The 15,101-nt window shown below is 29.8% G+C and overlaps 2 protein-coding genes across 2 annotated transcripts; one reads left to right on the top strand and one right to left on the bottom strand.

Moving 5' to 3' along the window:
* Nucleotides 1–2,388: 2,388 nt before the first annotated feature.
* Nucleotides 2,389–3,213, bottom strand: LOC105134498 (SAUR-like auxin-responsive protein family). Its single transcript, XM_011038935.1, has one exon. The coding sequence runs from the start codon at nucleotides 3,134–3,136 to the stop codon at nucleotides 2,699–2,701; it is 438 nt and encodes a 145-aa protein (XP_011037237.1). The 5' UTR covers nucleotides 3,137–3,213; the 3' UTR covers nucleotides 2,389–2,698.
* Nucleotides 3,214–12,645: 9,432 nt separating this feature from the next.
* Nucleotides 12,646–14,691, top strand: LOC105134497 (ribosome-binding factor A family protein). The gene is made up of 3 exons (XM_011038934.1): nucleotides 12,646–13,154; nucleotides 13,559–13,732; nucleotides 14,347–14,691. Exons 1-3 carry the CDS (start codon nucleotides 12,801–12,803, stop codon nucleotides 14,491–14,493), a joined length of 675 nt encoding a protein of 224 aa, XP_011037236.1. The 5' UTR covers nucleotides 12,646–12,800; the 3' UTR covers nucleotides 14,494–14,691.
* Nucleotides 14,692–15,101: the final 410 nt, after the last annotated feature.

The raw sequence follows: 15,101 nt of genomic DNA, 5'->3' as shown, positions 1-15,101 counted from the left end.
TATTTTAATATAAAAAACATTTTAAAATACAATTATAACTATACTTTCAAATACATTTGAAATATAATGGACACCAAGTGTCAATAATTACATATTTCGTGTACACTTTCCTTTCCCCTTAAGATAGGCATGGATTGCTTCCATACAGCCGTATCTGATCATGATGTCCAGAATAATTCTCTTCATTAATACGATTCCCTTGCCTAATCTTTTTGTAACAGCATGACTGGTCTATCGTTTGACAAAACGGACCAAGATGAAGCTATGAAAGACTAGGGGGCTAAGGCAGCCCTTAACATCTAGTTCCATGCTGGGACAGCGTCACCTGGGCAGCGGTTAACATCAGCAGCTCTCTTTGTATGGCATTACATCTTTCATGGCCCTCAAGCTCGATTGATGAACACTACAATTGGCTGTTCACTTTCTTTCTCTGTGGAGAACCTTGACATTTCCGTTAGTTTTGGACTATCGGGAAGCATTTGCACGGCAATCATACTGAACTGTCAGACGGTTTTGGATATTGACTGCAGAGGCACGCTAATATTACTACTCTGATCATTCCACATTATTTTAATTTTAAAATAATTAAACTTCTGAATTTAAATTCAACTTAGCCATGGATTAATGTTTAAGGAGGTGTTGAAAAGTGTGGTAATGGGTTTATTAAATAAAAAAATATCAAAATAATTTTTTTATTTTTAAAATTTTATTTATGATATCAGTAGATGAAATTTTTTTGAAAATATAAAAAAATAACTTTAAATAAAAAAAATTAATCAATCTTTTATTCCGACAGCACTTCTAAATAGAGCTCAGGCAACAACAAAACAATCTCTTTTTTCTGATAACATTGAATCTATCAAGTGTCTATTTAACTAACCAAATTATAACTTCTCTAATTTATATTTGATGTTTAAAAAGCTGTTTGGAATGCATAGTGTTTCACAAAATTTTAAAAATAAATTCTGAATATTTTTATGTTTTTTTTTATTTTGATATATTAATATCAAAATAAGTTTTTTAAAAAATATATTTTTAATATATTTCATATAAAAAACACATTAAAAACCACTACTAAACTCTGAAATACTACTTTAAAAGAAAGAGAGGGTGGTTTATCAAATTACTTGTTTGCATAACATAAAAATATTTTTATTCTAGAAACATCTAAATTTGGTTGATAAGTTGGCTAATGTTAAATCTACAAGTAATTTCCGAAATTAAAATTTTTAATAAATACATTAATCTAAATAGAAACGACTTGTTCATAATTCAAGAGATTTAGTTTCTAATTAAAGAAAACCATTAAAACCAACAAAGTAAAAGGAAATATGATGTCACTTAACATTAAATTGTGGCTCCGGGACGTTAAGCTTATGATGGAATTTGATATGGAGGGGGCCAAATAACATGAAGTGGTAGCCCCATTTGACAGGATGACAAAGTACCGGCGCCAGACTATACTTTTGCTTTTTCATAAATACCCACCTTATCCTGACAAACAAACAGAAGCATATTCAAAACGCGAATTGCGGTAAAATTGTATTTTATAAAAGTTTTGATTTTCTTTTCAAAAATTTACAATTATTTTTTATATTTTAAATACTTTTAAAAACTATCTCTATTGTATTATATTATTATTCAAAAGCCACTTATTAATCAATAAAGTATTAGTTTAGCAGTTAAAATATTATTATATCATTACAAAAATAAAAATATACATTTAATTTTTAAAAAATATATTTATTAAAAGAAGCAATCACAAACCCGAATAAAATTAATCTCATTTTTTAAAAAATATAAGAATATCTAAATAAAAAAAATACTTATGTACAAGAAATTAGAAGCGTTAAATTTCAGTGTGTTGTGATATATCAACAATGCATGCAATTTGTACCTTGTAATTTTATACAAGATGAATGATTAAGGATGTTTTTGTTTATTATTAAACTTGTTTTTTTTAAATAAGTTTTAGTTGTAAATATATATTGATGTTAAAAATAAAAAAAAATATTATGTTAATACATTTTATATTAAAAAAAATATTTTTATAAAAATATTGTATGCTGCATTAACAAACAAATACAAAAACTAAAGAAACCATTCAAAGTTTTATACATGGAAAACACTTATCGTCGTCAAACAACACTGGCAAAACTTGAATTCCAAAGCTATGGACATTTTTTTTTTCTTGTTCTTTTGACAATTAGCATACTAACAGCCAAAAAAAAAATTATATTCGAATTTCAAATGTCTTTAACATTATTATGATGCCATTCTAAAGAAAACGTAAAATTAACAGGAAAAAAAGAGAGTTAATTACCTCGCTAGGAGAGCATAATGAACATTTAGCAGATTATTATATATTCATTAATTATGGAATTGATCGAATACAAATTTTGCCATATTCTTTTCAATAATTAGTCCAAAGAGTCATGATTTACACTTATATTAATAATAATTCTATAAAAAAAAATATGATTACAATAATAATTCTCCATCCCATTTTTGGTTCAACCCGGGATGACTCGGTTACTAAAAAAACCAACCCTTCCTTGCCATCTCCAATAAATAAATTAAAAAAGAGAGAGAGAAAAAACACACGCACACTCACTGCCTCCCTCAAAATAATAGTTTAAAAAATTACCGATACTGTTAGCCTACTTGACTCATTGACTCACCGAGTCAACCCGAACCGCTAACCATGAAGCAACGGTCTTGATTCACCCAAAAGCTTAATATTTTTCCTCATGCCCACGTGGCAGCATCTCTTAAGATCCTCAAGATTTAAAAAACGACCCAATTTGCTGGGGTCGGATCTCGATACGACCCGGAGAATCTCTTCAAAGACAGCCTCGTCACATGGGATAGCTAACGGTCCAGCGGTTTTGAAACCGTACACTTCCTCGGCTTCCACGAGCAAGTTTTTGAAAATGGGATGGTTAAGGTACGTCGCACGTACAACAAACCTCTTGCAGCTGGCTCCAACACAGACTGCCACGTGGCCCGCGGGGACATCCGATGGTGCCGCAGTGCGTGAACTCGTTGCTCCTCCGGTCACTCTTGCCTTCCTACGCCACCGTTTAAGCATTTGCTGGATTCTTACAATGTGCCGGATTTTGTTGCACTTGGACATATTTTCCGGGAAGGGGAGAGAAACTGTGGGAAAGTGAGAGAGCGGGCAGCGTTAGAATAAAACGTAAGGTAAAGGTCGATAAAAGTGATGTGGGTGTATATAAGGATGTTGAGTTAGAGAAATGGGCTAGGTTTTGGAGATAATTACGAGATTGTGTGTGTTGTCGATACCATGTGAAGGGCAGACCACTAACATTAGATTACTTTACTCTTTGTTTTTATTATTTTTTTTATCATATGCTTTAGATTCACTATAAATGTGCATGTTAATGGACTTTACGAAAAGGGATTAAAACCATGATAAGATACATGGATATATCTCGGGCCCATAATTGGTAAAAACTTGAGAAATGTATCTTTCTTGAGAAAAGTGTGATGCTCCTTGCCAACATTAAGAGAAGACAAGGTGTAAATATCTTGTAGATGGTGGAAACCTAAAGTTAGCATAGAATTTTCAACCATACCTTCAATGCATTTAAATTGGGTTTTGGAAAATTTAAAGACTCCAAATTACATTTCTAAGTCATCCTCCATTTGACAAAACTTAATGTTGCTTTTGAATTTACACTTTCCACATACAAGGCATCGTTAGGTTTAAATCAATTTTTTAGATCAAGTCTTGAATCATTCTCTTAGCTTATACTTTATTATATATTTTTTGTTGGTTTCCTGAAGAAAAATTATACATCTAAATCCGATGGTGCCTTGTAAAAACACTTGAAATTTGACCCATTACATAACCTATTATTAGTGAGCATGAAAGATTTTTCAATAATTTTGTTATTCCAGTTGATTTTTTTTTTGAAAGACAGTTTAGGATCACTATTTATAATTGAGAGAATTAATGATTTAAGCTTGTTCTAAAATTTTTTTTTGGAGTCACTTTAATTCACTAACATGAGGATTATCCAAGACGAGTTTTAATCTAATGAATTCATGTATGGCTATCCTTGTATCATTCTGATAATATTAATATGGGATAACAAGCAATTTGTTTGTTTACGTGATGATAAAAGGCATCCTATATAGTTTCAAATTAGTTAAGTAGTTTGCATTACACTATTAATTATTTTTTTATAAAAAATTATATAAAAAAAATTAAGATTAAAGAGAGTTGAATCTGATTACAACACCAGATTCACAAGTCTTAGATTTACTTGCAACGCCAAATCTGAGAACGTTGAGTCTAATTGCAACGCTAAACTCAATAGTAATATTTATAATATAAATCATAATATTTAACTTGTCTAACTCAATTTTTTATAGTTTTTAATCTCTTTAAATCAAATTTATGGTTTTTCTTCAATAACAATAATATTTTATTTTAATAATAATAATAACAATAATTTTAAATTTTACCCTTCAAATAAAATCTATGGTTGTTTTTCAATATTAATAATATTCTTTCAAATTTATTAATTATTATATTAACAATATTAATTAGAATAAAAATAATAAAATTTATAACATAAATAATAAAAAATTTAATATTACTAATAAAATTAGATGTGATTGACCCAAGTTTAAGTGAGTTTGACTGTAATATCAAGTTTAAAAGCTTTGGGCTCATTTTAAATGTCAAACTCAAGAGTCTTAGGCCTGATTTAAAGACGACGTTATCGACAAAATTAATCGATTGTAAAATTCATCCGTGACTATATTGATGGAAAAATTTAATGGGTATATACCGATAACATTATAAAGGGTATTACAGTGGGATTCAAGAATACAAATTGTATTGTGACATAACATTTATACCGACAGAGTTACCGTAGAAAAATTCTATCAGTCAATCTGTCGGTAATATTTAATTTATGACTTGATGCTTGACCCTTCCCTCCCCCTCCCCAATTTCTACTTCTTTTTTATTCATTTTTTTCTATAATAAAGAGAGCTACCTTTTCTTTAATCTCAATACAATTCAACCTTTCACAACAAATCCAGCCACCACAACACTTAATTTGTCAATATTCGTGTTTTGATTTAAATTTTATTAAGGATTCTCTACCTTAAGTCAGCAAATTTATCCTTTTTTTTTTAATTTGAACACAATTTTAAAATGTTAAATTTTTTTATATATTTTTATAATATATGTATTTTGTTTGGATGTTTATTTGTTTTATGGTTTTTTTCTTTAACACACTTGTTGTATGGATTTATGATTTGTAAATGTTAGAGTTTGTTTTGTTACTTTTTAAAAGAAAATTTAGAATTAATCACTATTTATAACCGAGAAAATTAATAATTTGAGCTTATTCCAAAATTATATTTGGAGTCACTTTAATTCATGTATGGCTATCCGTGTATCATTTTGCTAATATTAATATGGTATAAAAGGCATCCTAATTAGTTCGCGATTTATTGAAGACATTGTCTAGCTAACCCATATGCAATTTTATCGAGATTACAACGCTATATTATTTGGAGAAAAAGCATTCATTCAATGCACAGAAGTTTTCAAAGATGGCTATTTACCTTTTTTCCGAGACATGTTAGGCAATATAAATTACCCTAGTTGTGTGCTTCTTGTTCCTTTTGAATTAGAATGACAAGATTTGATTAGATTCTTCTTGTCTTCGAATTGCAGAGCCCCATATGACCACAAGATCGATCCTGCAGCCAGTTTGAAAAACTTGGAGCCCCAGATGTCTTCCATATCACGTCCGAGATTTATGCTTCATTTGAGCAGCAATCAAGGCACAAGTTGCAAGTCCATGCCAATCATTGTGGTAGGTTTTGAGCCAGTACGTGCTCTACTTTTTTCGGTGGATGAGTTCAGTTTTTATTAGCTTTTCTTGCTGTTTGGAGTAATATAAAATAGGCGTAATGCGAGAAGTTTACAGATTTGTTCTGTATGCGAGCAATCAATATCTTTAAGTCCTGAAGTGTTATTAAACACCTATATTAATAAAGAAAATATATAATATTATATGTTCATGTCAATCATAAAAAAAGAGGGCATGGAGTAGGTTTTACATCTGATCCTAGCTATTTAATGCTGAAGAATTGCTAATTGTCAAACTTATTATTCTTTGAATGCCGAAATGCCGAAAGATGAAGGTGAAAAGGGCATTTGTATATATTATACCACGTATCTGTGAGTGTCCATCACAACATAAATAAAGTGTACATATATACGTATTGTTTTTGCTGCATCTTCTTGTGCTCCCATGATCCCTTGTCTCCCAGTATCTTCTATACACAGCAATCCTGATTAAAATAGCCAAGAGTCCAAGATTTGGGGGATATTTGTTGGAGCCTGCTTATGAACTGATTAGATGTTGTCAGTCTGGGTCTCAAGTAAGCGTGTAAAAAACACAAACTCTAGTTCCAAGTAATTTTTTCTTGAATGCATCGGTCAATCTATAATTTACAAAATATTTTAAGTTAGATTGTGTATTAAATTTAACCTAGCACGACTCATAAACCCCTCAAGTCTTAAGAATAGCTTTTTTTTATTATGTTATTTGATAATATTTTAAAAATTCCAATTAATTTATTAATAAAATTTTTATATTAAGTAATAGGTTAATCACTGGATTCTAATAATATAATTTATTTTTTCAGATAAGATAGCTAATAACTAGGACTGATAAATCAAAATAGATAATATGAGATATCTGTAAAAGATTATATCATGAGTATTCTCTAATATTTAAATAAATATTATTTTTAAAAAATAAAATATGATGATATTTTAAATAAATAAATTCTTAATATACATGCACTAACAAATATTAAAAATAAAAAAACTATTAAAAATGAAAAAACTATTAACCATTTGCCTTATAATTCAAGAATATATTCTCTAAATGAATATTTTAAGGGTAGTTCAAGAACATCATATCGAAGCCCATATCTTCATGTAGATTTATTTCTAAAAGGTTGGTGTAATTTTCTAACAAAAAAGCTAAACAATAGTGTTGTGTTTACTGATAAACCGACAGAATATAAGATGACAGAGTCCACAAACTACAGGAATTGAAGAAACTGGAAGTAGAGACAGTTGATAAATGGAATATAATCGATGTTTATTGTTGTTTTTTATATGAGAATCATAACAAAGCCACTCTTAAGTAACTTCAAGTTCAATTCATTAAAAAATTGCAGGAGGCAGAAATATAGCGCAATCAATACCTGTAGTGTTCTTCCACCTCCTGGCATTGCTGGCGAGAGACAAGGCAGTGCACTTTGGTTTCCATGAATGAATGAATAAATAAATAAAATAGAACAAGACATGCATTTATTGTCTTACCCTGTCAGGTTTGAAGCTTTTTTTTTTTGGTTGGCTTCATTAGTGTTTTATTACTAGAAGTGATTTTTTTATTAGCAATCTGAATTATAGAAATATATATTTTGGGTTGAATCTTAAAATAATGACAAGATTTGACGACTGCCATGTTTAAGCCACGATATCTTAAATATCCATCGCTTTGGATGCTCGCTGCACGCCCGGCGGTTAACTGTCCCTCGCAGGAACTGAGGTAATAATATTTTTATTTTTTATTTTTTTTATTGAGTTGATGTAATTTTTAAATTTGCAAGATGCCACTTGCATGTTGTTAAAGAATTAATTTTATCTAAAAATTTAAATTTTAAAATAATTTATATTTAAACTTAAAATTTATACAGGTTTATAATATTTTATATTTATTTTTTATCAAATAAATAAAATAATAAAATTTAATATCATGAGTAATTAGTTATCAAGAATTTAATATTATATAAAAAAATTAAAATCTTAAAATTATTATTTATATTATTTTCTATTAAATGTATGTCATCAGCTTTTGATAGCTTTTATTTTGTAGTATTTTGCCTCCACGTGGCTGGTCCAAATGGAAGTAATGTAACTCAGGTTCGGAACATGTTAGTTGCTTGAAAATTTTAAGAAACTCAAAATGTGATGCCACGTTACTGTTAGAAAAAAAAGGTACTCTTTTCTTTTTTATTTCGTACTGGTCAGAAGCGAATATCCTTTTGCTTGTGTAATTTAGGCATTTGGTTATGAAAGTTGAGATTGGGACAGCAGCTTTTTGCAGGTGAAAGTGTAATTATTTTGAGTACTTGGGTGTGCAAATTCTACTTGGATGTGTTTTAATTAGTGACTTTGATAATTTTAATATATTAGTGTAAAAAAAGATTAAAAAAAAGTATTTTAATATATTTTTAAATAAAAAATACTTTTAAAAATATATTTCATAACAATACCAAACACTTCTAATAGTTTTTTAAATTATTTTTTTCATTACAACTACAAAAACTATCATAATTCTAAAAACACACAAAAACTCTAAAATTAGTTTAAAAATATATTTGATGCTAGAGTCCAACAAATCAACTCTTACCTAGGATAGATAGGTGGAAGGTCTTGTTTATTTTTTATAAAATAAAAATGGTTGTACGTATATATATTAATGTTATGAAGAAGGTATTGATTTTTTCATGTACTTGTATAATTTAAAGAGTTTCATGATCAAAACTAATAATTTTATTTTTCAAGCATTAAGCAGTAAACAAATAATGTAGATATGTAATATAGAAATTAGACTAACTTAATAAGATAACCTAGTGATTCCTTATTTGAGAGTTAGTTGATTGAGTTCCATTTCAAAAAATAAATTTATTGAAGTGCCAATGTTTTATTTGAAAAAAATGAAATAACATTGCTTATATAAAAAAATTGAGTTTACATTTCAATTATAGGTTAATTCGATCAATTAATTAACTTATAATTTGAGTCTTGATCTAGTTCTTGTAACTATGAAAAGAAAAATACAATGATAATACAAATAGCTACAACTAGATTTTTCTTCAATATATGCATAATCAAACTAGAGTATTTATAAACTCATTGTATTTTATAAGATTTAGATATGGAGCTACACAAGGATGGGAGGAGAATCTGTCATCTGCTTGATTGTACTAAAATGACTATTTCTATTATTAACTGATAATGGTCTAAATCATCCAAGTAGCTTGAGAGCAATGCTTAAGTTTTGGATAATTAGTTAATCTCCTGATTCTGATAATCTGATTTATTTTTTTAATCAAAGTGTCATGTGTATGGTGTTTGGTCAGCTAAGATGACAAGTAGTTGGTACTTGCAAAAGATTCTCTTCTATGTATTTAGAGATTATTTGATCCTTAAGTAAATATTTTTTTTTAAGAGAAAGTGTGATGATATTTTAGATATTTGCTTTGAAAATATGGATGCAATAAAGAATGAAGTTTGTAAAATCTTTTACCTAAATGATTCAGATAGTATTTATAACCCTTATACCTTGAACTTTCTTGTTTTCATTAAATGGATCAAAAGTATTTTCCTTTTGAATATATTAGTGGGGAAGGAGTCCCTTACTTTAATATTGATTTTGATAGAAATATCTTCTTATATATCATTAATGTTGATGAGAATATCATATGTCTACAAAAGACTTTCATATATTATCTCATACATAATATTAATGCTTATGAAAAAAATCCTTATAATTAGCATTAATATTGATTGATATATATTCTATTCTTATGAGATTTTTACACAACTAGGAAGTAGGGAGATGATTATCTTAGGATCTCATCACTCAATATTAAGAGTTAATAGAGATAGCCTCATGACCCAATATTAGGCCAATAAAAATTATTAATTATATGTTTAGACCTCGAATGATTTGAGACCTAAATATGTTGGGTCTAATGTCTTCGTAAGCCCAAAGACATTTAAGCTCAGCGAGTAACTGAGTCCAAGATCATTGGGTTTGGAATATTTTCAGATTCACATGCATCTAAGTCTAGCGTGTAATTGAGCAAAAACAAATTGGATCTAACATCTTGCCAGATTAACAGGCCCGCAGGCTTAGCATATAATTGAGTCTAAAAAAATCGAGCCGACATCTTTCTCAATTTATATGCATTTGGGGTTGTTTCGCTAAATTTATATGTATTTTGTCTCAGCACATGATAGATTCCAAAGAGGTAGGCCTAGCATCGTACCAGGCCCATTTGTAATTGGATCCAGCGCTAAATTAGCCTAAAAAGGATTGGGCTTGGGAACAAGCTAGACCCTCATTTCACGGGCTTGACTTACATTAAGCGTTTATGCATTATAGGCCATCCTTTTCTCAGGACTTCAATCAATGGGCCTTATTTAGTAAATGAATTGATCCATCACTATCAGGAGTTAAAGTTTGAGATATCATAATGAAAGTTCGAAATATCACAATGAAAGTACTAAAAATCTGATCTACTCAAAGATGGATGGTTTAGCAACTAGTGCTCCTCCATTCATCGGTGAATAAGTGACCGGTTAGGCCTAAAATATCTCAATGCTTCCACTCTAAGGAGCAACCTATTAGCACTTGGCAGTTGCTAGTCGAGGGCAACAAATGACTGTGGTTCGTAATGAATATTGCAGGGGAGAGTGTTTTTTTAAATTATTTTTTATTCTAAAATATGTTAAAATTATTTATATATATATATTTTTTAATTTTGTTATTAATACATTAAAACCATAAAAAAAACACACAAAATAAATCAATCTAGTATTTTTCAAATAAAATATATCAAAAAACAAATGCTAGCAAACTTGCTAGATACTCACAAATCAAAAACTACTTTCTTTGCAAAGTATCAATCGTATGCTGCGGTAATCAGACAAAGATCAAACCATGCAGAACTCCTGATAGATATGCTGCCTTTCACCTTCTGAGTTATAAGACTCAATTAATTTCCCGACACCGTACAAAGTTCAAGTTTTTATAAAGATAATTTACTATGATGTTGTGCGTAATTGTAAAAATTAAAAAAAAATCAAGCTATTAAATATAACAATAACTACTATTAATTCTTAAAAGCACTGAATAATTGTAAAAAAAAAAAAAACGATAAAACCTCAACTGCAACAACGTTCGATTCCTCTCTCAGGACCAACCTCTCATGTGGGCCTGTGGGCCGACCTCAACTATGTGTTGCCTTGTGCCCGACTAGTACCCATAGCCCATGGCGCTTCTTCAACAAATGACTTGCCTTTGCTAATCAATTTGTTTGTTGCTAGCCAGCAACAGGCTAGTCGTGCCTCCAAAGACCTACACCCAATTACCTGTATCTACCCCTTAAAACTAGGGGTGAGTACGTGCCTCCAAAGACCTACACCCAATTACCCGTAGCCCATGTATCTACCACTTAAAACTAGGGGTAAGTAAAAAAACCAAAAAATAAAAAAAAAAACCAATTAAACCGATTAAAATTTTGAAAAAACCAGCCGGTTCAGTTTGGTTTTATAATCATAACCAAAAAACCAAAAAACCGAACCGAAAAAAAAAACCGAGCCAAAACCAAGAAAAACTAAGCCAAAACCGAGAAAAACTAAGCCAAAACTGAGAAAAACCGAGCCAAACCGGAAAAACCGAGCCAAACCAAACCGAAACCGGTCGGTTTGACCCGGTTTCGGGTTTTTTTTCAATTTTTTTTTTTAATTTGGTTATTTTTTTTTTATAAAAACCGAACCGAACTGAAAATGATTACCCCTACTTAAAACAGAACCGTGATGCCCGGTTGTTAATTCTGTTCTGATTAATGTTTTGTTTTTAATTGCAATAATATGTTTTGATTTTGGAGTGTTTTATATATAATTTCTATTTAAATATAAAATAAACTAATTTGAAATTATAAAATTTAGATTTTAACTACAAGTAAAAAATAAAAGTTGAACCAATATAATTTGATTGATTTAATGAATTTAAAAAAATATGAATAATTGATGAAAATATAGTTTGACTTAGAAAAATCTAAGATTATATATTTTTTTAAAAAAATATTAAAACAAAAATATATTAAATCAATTCAAGTTAAATTATCAAATCTTGAACCCAGGTCTTGAGACCAAAATAACCTTCAAATAAATAAAATCAAAATAAATTATAAAACTTAATTCCTGCTAAATCTATTATTAAATGATAAAATTAAAAAAAATCAATATAAAAAAATGATACAATGAAATGATTTTTCTAAACAAAATAACGAATTTAAAAAAATTATAAAAATATCATCAATACTGTAATTGCTTTAAAATTTTAATATGAGATGTAATAATATGTTAAGAAATTATTCATAAAATTTTAATATGATTTAAGAATTGAATTAAAATATATAATAAATATCATAAAGTTAGACAATAATTTTTTTAAATAAAATAATATTACTTAGCCACATCATAACCGGAACCTTTCGGTCATGATTTGAACAAAATATTTGAAATAAATTATGATTAAAAAAAAATAAAATATATTTTAATTTATAATATTATTTGTTTTTAGATTTTAAAAATATATTTGAAAAAATTTAAATTTTTTTTATTTTTTTATTTTAAATTAATAATTTTTTTAGTGTTTTTTAATTTTTTTAATGTATTCATATTAAAAATAATTTTTTAAAATAAAAATATATTTTGAAAAACAATAAAAATAAAAACAGCATGAAATACACTGTCCATTTCAAATGAAACGGAACGTAAGTGATAGCCTTTGTGATATCCTCTCAACGACTTCCCCAAAATACCCTTGGACTTGATCACTGGATATTCCAAAAAAGAAAAAGTAGGAACCCAAAAAACAGAATAAGAAATCATCAGCAAAATCACAGAGAGAAGAGCCACAATCCTAGACACAATGATCAATGTACACCGTCACCTTCTATTCCAACCTAAACCTCTCCTAACCTACCAATCCAATTTCCTACCAATCTCAACCCTCTATTCCACCTCATTCCCAATTCGGTCACCAAAATCAACGGTCCCAATTCATCTTCAAAAGCCATTAATGTATAGGACAACGATAAAATGCATGGCAAATCCAAGGAGAGTGAAAATGGTAGCTAAACAAATACAAAGAGAGCTATCTGATATGCTTTTAACTGATAAAGTGTTACAGTATGCTGTTTTGCCTGAAGCTGCCTTAGGTGCTGATAAGTACCTGTCTTCTCTCACTACCATCAGTGATGTTGAAGTTTCTGCTGATTTGCAGGTAAATTTTTGGTTATTTTGTGTATATGTGAAATGGGTTTCTGTTAATTTGTGTGGAAAATTATTGCTTTGGAAGAAAGTTTGTGTCCTGGCGTGTGTTGTGTGGTAAAGTTAAGGACTTCTTTGTTTTTTTTTTTTTTTTGAGTTAGGTTGTTTATGGTGGCAACAAATATCAGTTGCAAAGCTTGATAGTTTTGAAATTATGGGTTAATGAGAGTTTCCCTTTGTGTATACAAGAATTTGTGAGTTTGAGATGTAGAACTTAATGTGTTGCCAGGAGGGATGTTGAATGTTATTTACCTTTTCTGCTCTGTTTGTTTCCTGTCGTGAGATTTTTCAGGTGTACTGCTGTATTAGGTTTTGTTTATTCGGATGTAAGTTGTAGTTTTGTGTTCTTTTTTGTAGGTGGTTAAGGTTTACGTTTCTGTTTTTGGAGATGATAGAGGGAAGGAGGTTGCGATTGCTGGTTTGAAGTCGAAAGCTAAGTATGTGAGGAGTCAGTTGGGTAGGCGCATGAAGTTGCGGTTGACGCCTGAGATACGGTTTATAGAAGATGAAGGTTTGGAGAGAGGAAGCAGGGTAAGTGCTTGCGATATCTTGTTTTTCATTTTATCAATGTTACTTTATAGGGTCATAATTGTATAACAGGAATGTTATATAGTTTAGCAACTTCTCTCTGCATTGAAGAAAAAAATCTCCATTGTCAGTAAAAGTCAACCCAGGTCCATGTTTGCACATGTAATTCATGAATGTTGATACATTCATTCTGCTCTTGGTTCTAATATTGTTGTGGTAAAGTGGAAAATGCTTTGTATTATCCTGATTGATCATGTGGAGTCTCATTCTGTCTTATCTATATTGTTGCTTTAAAGTTTAAAAAAAGCTCTCAGAGCAGGCTAGGCAACATTAATGTGGAAAATACTCATGTGACATTCAAGTGTGAACGTCTTTCAGTGTTTATTCTCTGTGTTCATGTTGCCTTTTCCTTAATAATACTGCAATGGTAATTGTGGTAATGGATTTGTAGCTATTTCTTTCTCCAATCAATTTGGTGAGAATGAACAGTTCTTGCTGCAGAAAGTTTTGTATTTATCCAGACAATTGAAGAGTCAGAGCATTGTCTCTATGGATAAATTTTTTTTTCTTCCGACGTGTGCTCATCAGATACTGATAGGTTGAATTAACCCTTTCAGGTGATTGCAATTTTAGATAGGATAAAAGCTGAGAAAGATAATGCAGAAAGTCAAGTTGACGAGCTCTCTGACTCTTCCAATTCAATCCAATATGATGAGGATTGGGAGGGTGATGATCCGGATGAAGACATTATATATGTCAAATAGTTGCTTCTGTAGATGAATGTATTTATTACAGTAATATCATTTAGGCAGCCAAGCTGTCCCAGGTTAGTTTCCCACAGCTTGTGATTTCCTTATGAAGGATGATACTTTTAGCTGGGTACATTTTATTTATTGATTTTCAACTTAAAGCATAATGATTTTTGCTCATCAGTGCTGAAATGGATACTTTTATAGGGATTAGATCTTTGTTTTTTTGGTAAATCAAGAGCAGACTTCCTCGAAACTTAAGACTCAATTTTAAGAATCTATTTCATTACTTCGAAGAATCACAAATGCCTGATGTGATTGGAATTTTGGAATGCCCTTCAGCTTTTGTGTCCAGTGATGACTGGATGGATGAACTTAGAACACAAGTGCAGTAATGTGGGTTTTGATGAATTAGCATCATCTAGGATAGTGAGCATAGTTGTAAATTGTAATGCATGTGTCAAATGTACATTTTCTGTTATGCATTTGTTCATGGCCTAGGAGTTGCATCAATCCATGATAGTAAAGTCTACCCCAGCATATGATACCACATCTTTCATGCTTAACTCTTTTGATTTCTGGTGCTTTTGCATCATTGATTTTGATCAGAGTCAAAGAGCTGG

Source organism: Populus euphratica, unplaced genomic scaffold (genome assembly GCF_000495115.2).
Source record: "Populus euphratica unplaced genomic scaffold, PopEup_1.0 scaffold104.1, whole genome shotgun sequence".
Classification (NCBI taxonomy): Eukaryota; Viridiplantae; Streptophyta; class Magnoliopsida; order Malpighiales; family Salicaceae; genus Populus; species Populus euphratica.
This window is presented reverse-complemented; position numbering and strand designations above follow the sequence as displayed.